Genomic DNA, 6,996 nt, shown 5'->3' on the forward strand with positions numbered 1-6,996 from the left:
GGGCCTCAATATTTCACTCCTCTTGTAAGAGTATGACACATCCACATCCTTGCCAGGGCCTGAGGGAGGCTGGAGAGACTTATCCATCCCATAGGTGCTGCTTGTGCCTGGGTGATTTTAATAGACACTGCACAAGCAGAAGCCTGAAATGTGTTGGCACTGCCAGGCCTGCCCTCTAATGCTCTTGATTTTTCCCATGAGATGAGTGTGCCCCAGGGAACGTCGGCTCCAACTGCAGGTTGAGAGGCATGTGGAGCACGCATGGTTCCAACCCTCAGCCTGGAGTCAAGTCCAGACTAGATCAGCCTCAGCCCAGCCAAGCCCCGGGTGCAGGAGTGAAAAGCAAATGCTAACGGCCCATGACACTGACTTTCAAAGGGGAGTGTCCTGTCACGGGCTTCCTCCCAGCAACAATGAAGGTGTTTCTCTATCAGTCAGTCGGTAAATAATTACCCACAAATAATGTGCTAGGAAGGTGGAGCGATTTGAGTCGATTTGGTCCCTATACTCGTGGAGCTTGCTTTCTAGAGGGGAAGACAGATGATGGATGAATAAATATAAATGATTCTATTAGGTTGGTGCAGCAGTAATCCTGGTTTTTGCCGTTAAAAGTAATGGCAATAAAAAGCGGGTAGGAGCTGGTGCTGCAGTTCATTAAAAGTAACAGCAAAAACTGCGGTAACTTCCGCACCAACCTAATAGAATAATTACGAGCGTGCAAAACGTTGCAATGGGCAAGTTCCAAGTGCTGGGATGGCATCTAGCTTCCTGGAGTCAGGAGACAGGGTTTGGCAACCTAGCCAAGGTTAAGTCCAAGTGATGGGGGCGGGCAGGGAGCGATATTTCAGTGGAGACTCCAAGGATGACTGGTAATTAGAAAAGTAAACCCAGATGTGAAAGGGGGAAGCATTTCAGGCAAAGAGAAGAGTGTGTGCAAAGGCCTATGGGAGGAGGACATTGTGTATCTATCAACCTTCGGGGCAACCAGCAGGCTGGAGCTGAGCACGTTGAGAGGAGGACGGGAGCCGGGGAAAGGCAACCCAGGCAGAGGCATAGCAGGGACAAAAGCCTGGAGTCAGGCCTGAACCTGTGTGGTTTGAGGAACCGACAGAGGCCTGTCCGACAGGAAAGTAACAGCAGAGGGGAGACCATTAGGCCAGGGCAGAGGGCAGGGCCATGCTGGGCACTGTGGGCTGTGGATGGGAGCTGGCATTTATGCTCCGGTGAGGGGGACATGTTAGAAGCTTTTAAGGAGGGCAGTAACATTTGGGGATAATATGTATTCCGGGAATGCCAACAAAGTGAATTCATAGTTTGGATGTTCCTAAGACTTCTGCACAGGCACAGAGAAATAAGATCATTTCTACAGCTGTGAGATAAGATTATATTAAAAATATTGCTAAGTTTTTAAAGGTCATTTCGAATGGTGGATTTCTATCTTACATTAGGACATAGGTAGGTTGCAAGGTTGACAGCAAGTAGAAAAGTTTCCTGACTCGTGTGAACATAAAAGAAACATCGATTTGAAAGCAAAACATTTATTCATTTACTTCCTCTGCAGTTTTCTTGACTGCTGAATTTCATGAGAAGGGATTGGTAATGAGGTGCTGTCTTTCAAGTATGAGAGTTGTTGAGCTGGAGGTGCAAGGAAGTGCTGCTGTTCTAGGGGGAGGGTTGTCGAGCTGGAGACCCAGGGAGGTGCAGTGTTGTTCTAGTTCGAGGGTCATGGAGCTGGAAACCCAGGGAGGAGTGGTGGTGTTTTTGTTTGAGAGTCGTGGAGCTGGAGACCCACAGAGGAGCTGCTGTTGTTATTGTTTAAGTCTGAGGATGGTGGAGCTGGAGCCCTGGGGAGGAGCTGGTGCTGCTGTTCTTGTTTGAGGGTCTTGGGTTGAAGCTGGAGACCCAGGGAGGAGCCAGTGTTGTTTTTGTTTAGGTCTGAGGGTCGTGGAGCTTGAGACTCTGGGAGGAACTGGTGCCGTTGTTCTAGTTTGAAGGTCATAGAACTGGAGACCCAGACAGGAGCTGGTGCTACTGGTATTCAGATCTGAGGGTGGTGGAGCTGGAGACCCAGGGAGGAGCCGGTGCTGCTGTTCTTCTTTGAGGGTGGTGGAGCTGGAGACCCAAGGTGCAGCTGCTGCTGCTGTTCTAGTGTGAGGGTCTTGGAGCTGGAGCCTTGGTGAGGAGCCGATGCTGCCTTTCAAGTCTGAGAGTCATTGAGCTGGAGATCCAGGGAGGAGCCGGTGCTATCACCATGCAATTCTGAGGGTCATGGAGATGATGGCCTCAGGGAGGAGCACAGTTGAAGTTTGAAGGTTGTGAGCTGGAGATCCAGGGAGGAGCTGGTGCTGCTGTTGTAGTTTTAGGGTTGGGGAGCTGGAGGCTTCGGGAGGAGCCAGTGCTGCCTCTCAAGTCTGAGAGTTCTTGAGCTGGAGACCCAGGGAGGAGCCGGTGCTGCTGCTGTAATTTGAGGATCATGAATCTGGAGACCTGGGGAGGAGCTAGTGTTGCTGTTGATGTTTGAGGGTCAGGAAGCTGGAGACCCGGGGAGGAGCCGGTGCTGCTGTTGTAGTTTGAGGATTGTGGAGCTGGAGACCCGGGGAGGAGCTGGTGCTGCAGCTGTAGTTTGAGGTTTGTGGAGCTGTAGACCCGGGGAGGAGCTGGCACTGTAGTTGATGTTTGAGGGTCGAGGAGCTGGAATCTGGGGAGGAGCCGGTGCTGCTGTTTAAGTCTGAGGGTTGTGGAGCTAAAACATGGAGCCAGAGCTGGGGAAGTAGAGAGAGTCACAGGATGTAGTTGTACCCCAAGCAAGTGAAGCTTGGGAATGTCTCAGTTCTGGTGATTAATGCACTCTTTTTCCTCTTACACAGTTTGTATTTGTTTTCTGTCCCACAAGACAGAAAGACCCTGATTAATACCCTTAGGAATTAAAAAGCTTAAAAAAAAAAACCTCAGTGATGTTGGTTATAGCAATAATAGGAATGAAACCATGATTATCCTGACTGACACATACAAAATCACACACACACACACACACACACACACACACACTACTTATCTTTTCAATCAGTTAGTAAAATAAAAAATAAATGGAAAAATAGGCCCAAGTAAAGCTGTAAAACGTTGTTTCATGGAGAAGTGATGGAGGACAGAGATTAATCTGAGAGTTGTATTGATGGAGAAACTGAGAACTTACCATTTCCCGTGAGGTTTCGGTGTGGAATGATACTCTGTGCGTTCTGGCAGCTGAGTCCGTTCACACAGCCTGGTGATGCAGTAGGTGTTACAGAAGGGCCTCTCCCAGCTGGTCCTGCCTCTCTGCTGTGATGAGTGCTGCCTCTGATCCCCGACCACTGACTGTCTTGAGAGGAGACCAGGCCTATGAGCACAAGGGTGTCCATGGTGAGGTTCCATGGATGGAGCACAGGGACGCTCCTGATGTGCCTTCCTATGCTCATCCGCCATCTTGCAATTAATGCATCTTGTTTATAACTGTCTTCTAAAGACTGGGTAGAAAAAAGCATTTGTACCATATGGGTCAGGGATAAAGAATAAGCATAGGACCTCTACCAAGTTTAGGGAATAAAAACAAAGAGACAGAACTTTGGATGCTTCCCTGGAGGCCCCTCCTGAGTCCCAGTCCCTTCCCTTCTACAGAGGGAGTCACTTTCTGTTTAGCCTTTCTTATTCCTGTACTTTTCTTTATAGTTTATTTCTTTCACCATCTACATGTTTATCCCTAAACAATATGCCATTTAGTTTTTGAAGTTTCTGTGTCTTTTTGAGATAGGGTCTTGCTCTGCTGCTGCGGCCATAGTTTTGAACTCCGATGTGGAGAAATTCTCCTGTGTGGCTGCTCCTAGGCTGCACTGGGTCTGAGCATCTGCTCCATGTCTATTCTTGTCCTCCATTCTCTTCCCGAGACCCATCCACATTGACGTTATTCATTTTCACTGCTGCGTAATCTCCCATGGTATGAGGGGGACATGGAAGTGTCTTCATTTTCCTGTTGATGATGTTTGTCCAGGTTGGGGTCCTTAGGACTGTGTTGCTAGAATATTCTAGGGCATTTTTTTGTACACAAGTGCCAGTTTCTTTTGGTGAGTAGCTTTCACTTTTTAAAATTTCATCCCAGGTAAGAAATGTGATTTTCCTCATAACAACACACACCATTTCATATGCAAGTATAACAAAAAAAATTTGTTATCAGTGATAAAAAATTTTTATTAGTGGCTGAGTGTTCTTGTTGCTCTCCACTCTCCCCAACACTTGCATTTATTGGGCTGTGGGATTTTTGCCAGTCTGGTGGGTGTCACGTGATACTTCATCCTGTTAGGCTGAGGCCCTCTTCATGTTTTTATTGGTCTTTTCTTCACATTTCCTCTTCTGTGAAGGGCTGGTTCAACTCTTTTGCCCAGATTCTGTTTAGTTGTCTGAATTTTTGCCTTATTATTATTATTTGAGATGGAGTTGCCCTCTGTCACCCAGGCTGGAGTACAGTGGTACGATCTTGGCTCACTGCCACCTCCATCTTCCGGGTTCAAGCGATTCTCCTGCCTTAGCTTCCAGAGTTGCTGGGATTAAAGGCATGTGCCACCATGTCCAGCTATTTTTTGTATGTTTAGTAGAGACGGGATTTCACCATGTTGACCAGGCTGCCTTGACCTCAGGTGACCTGCCTGCCTTGGCTTCCCAAAGTGCTTGGATTACAGATATGAGCCACCACCGTGCCTGGCCTGCCTTTTTCTTTTTCAAGAGGACTCTTTATAGATGATGCCCATTCATTTTAGTGACTATCTGTGTGGCAAAGATGGGTTTGAATCCACTAGAATGAACCTTCAGGATCTCCTCTGCGTGGTGGGAGAAGAGACAGAGAGGGGTAGATGGGCATGGAGAATCAGAGGCGAGAGGAGGCCGAGTCAGGCGGGGGTCGCAGGCAGCCGTGAGGACTTGGCTCCTCCTCTGAGCCAGGTGGGATTAGCAGGGGATTTTAATCAGAGCAGCCATGGGGTCTCCCTCGTGTATTTCTGCTATGGTTGGCTCAGCTGAACTCACCTCTTCAACAAGACTTGGCCTTGTCCATCCAGAGGCCCGTGGCGGAGGGCTTAACTCCTGGCATGGCCACTGACACATCCACGTTTGGCGCACACATGGCTGGGCAGCCCCAAGACCGGCTCTGCCTGGGCCTCTCGTTGGCAGCATTTCTGGCGTTTGTCCCTTCCCAAGTCTGGCCTATTTATGAGCCTCAGTACACCTCGGCATGAAGAAGGAGGTTTGGCAAATGACTCATAAAGCATCATTTTTAAAAGTTAATGGTCACTGTTGGGGGAAGAAAGGGCCACTGGGCATGGATGCTCTCTTTGCTGATGTGGTGTTTTCAATTAAGTGAAAAGAAAGACTCATACCTCTTTGCACGTACCTGGTCTGATTACGAAGTAGCCAAGGAGGCCTCGGGGTGTCTTGGAAGCTGGAACCATCAGCCCTGTGTGAACTATAGGCGCTTTTCTATGAGCTGTTCCTGGGTGAGGGGGAGTGGGTCAGGCGATCCCAAGCTCTGCTTCTTGCTCAGCGTGAGTGAGCTGTGTGTGTGAAGGTGGTTGTGGAGGAATCCCACGGTCTGGCCAGTCACCTTCAGGAGGGCAGGGATGATGCTGTTCTCACATTCATCATCCACAGTGCCTGGCACTTGCTCCAGGCCATGGCAGCTATACAGGGTCCAACTGATCTTAGATAATGTGGCCCTACTCAGTGGCCCTGGGGCTAGGAGGGAAACCGGCTTGGGAGCTTTCCTGGGTCCTGCCTCACCCAACTTATATGGCGTTTCCAGGAGCGAGGGCTACAGTGGTGTCTGTGTGTCAGTTCAGGATGAGGAATAGCAGCCACTACAACAGCTCCCAACACTCAGAGGGGATCTTTCCTGCTCTTTCACAGTCTCTTGACACGAAAGACGTGTCAGTCCATTTGCGCTGCTATAACAGAATACGTGGGGCTGGGTTATTTATGGGCGGGGCAGCTCCCCTGGAAGGACTCTTAGGAGACGAGAACCTGTGACTGTGACGTGCATCTTACAGAGTCCTAAGGGACGTCGTAAAATTCGCTTACTCCAGCAAACAGGGAGGAGCTCCCACGGCAAACTCCCTTTGCCTGGGAGCAGGTGCTGTCCTTGAGTCCTATGTCGCCTGTTTCTTCCTCCACCTTGGCCTTCAGGCCCCATATGATCTGACCTCTGCCAGCCTCTCCAACTTCATCTCCTCTCCCACTCCTATTCTTTTTACCAATTAGGTTACAGCCTCAGTGAAAGTGATAGGGACCCTGAATCACAGCGGCTTAACTAAGATAGAGGTTCATTCCTGTTTCACATGAAAGTCAAAGCCAGTCGGGTGATTCTTCTCTGTGCGGTTTTCAGGGTCTTAGCCTCCTTCCATCTTGTTGCTCTGACTTCCTTAGTGTGTAGCTTCCCCCCACCTCAGGGTCCATCTTGTCTCCTGCCAGCCAGCAGGGAGGGGAGAAGGGGACAAGAGCGCACAAACTTTCCTTCCTCTAAAGGCAGCTGCTGTGCACAGGCCCACCTCCCCATTGGCCACAGCCTGGTCACATGTCCCTGCTTGTTGCGAGGGATTCTGGGAAGTGTAGTCTTCATCCTGGATGCCAGTGCCCACATGGGTCACTCCAGAGGCCCAGGGGAGAGAGGACCTGGGAGAGAGTTGCTGGCTCTGCTCACCCTTGTGCACATTTCTGCAGCATAGGATGACCCACTGCTTCAGCTTGCTCAGGATTGAAGGGGGTCATGGGACACAGACCTTTCAGTTTCAAAGCAGGGGCAGTTCCAGGCAAATCATCCCAGCTTGTCTGAGACTCAGAAGTTTCCCGGGACTGGGGATTTCTAGTGTTAAAACCAGGAAAGTTCTGGGCAAACCTGGACAAGCTGGTCCCCTCTACTCCAGACACACTGGCCTCTTTTCTGCTTCTCCAGCAGGCCAAGCCAGTGCCTGCCACAGG

The 6,996-nt window shown here is 49.8% G+C and overlaps 1 protein-coding gene across 1 annotated transcript; it reads right to left on the reverse strand.

The window, feature by feature from the left end:
- Positions 1-1,566: 1,566 nt before the first annotated feature.
- LOC118153477 (uncharacterized) lies at positions 1,567-5,978 on the reverse strand. Its single transcript, XM_054257139.2, has 3 exons — positions 5,417-5,978; positions 3,194-3,376; positions 1,567-2,762 (listed from the first exon to the last, which is right to left on the reverse strand). The coding sequence occupies exons 1-3, from the start codon at positions 5,472-5,474 to the stop codon at positions 2,284-2,286; spliced, it is 720 nt and encodes a 239-aa protein (XP_054113114.2). The 5' UTR covers positions 5,475-5,978; the 3' UTR covers positions 1,567-2,283.
- Positions 5,979-6,996: the final 1,018 nt, after the last annotated feature.

This window comes from Callithrix jacchus, chromosome 5, assembly GCF_049354715.1.
Source record: "Callithrix jacchus isolate 240 chromosome 5, calJac240_pri, whole genome shotgun sequence".
Taxonomy (NCBI): Eukaryota; Metazoa; Chordata; class Mammalia; order Primates; family Cebidae; genus Callithrix; species Callithrix jacchus.

Excerpts from the sequence above, each read along its gene's own strand:
- LOC118153477 (XM_054257139.2), bottom strand. The coding sequence starts at position 5,474 with ATGGTTCCAGCTTCCAAGACACCCCGAGGCCTCCTTGGCTACTTCGTA. Across the intron at positions 3,377-5,416 it reads CTACTTCGTAATCAGACCAG|GCCTGGTCTCCTCTCAAGAC; the intron begins GTACGTGCAAAG and ends TTGTGCTCATAG. Across the intron at positions 2,763-3,193 it reads CCGAAACCTCACGGGAAATG|CTCTGGCTCCATGTTTTAGC; the intron begins GTAAGTTCTCAG and ends CTACTTCCCCAG.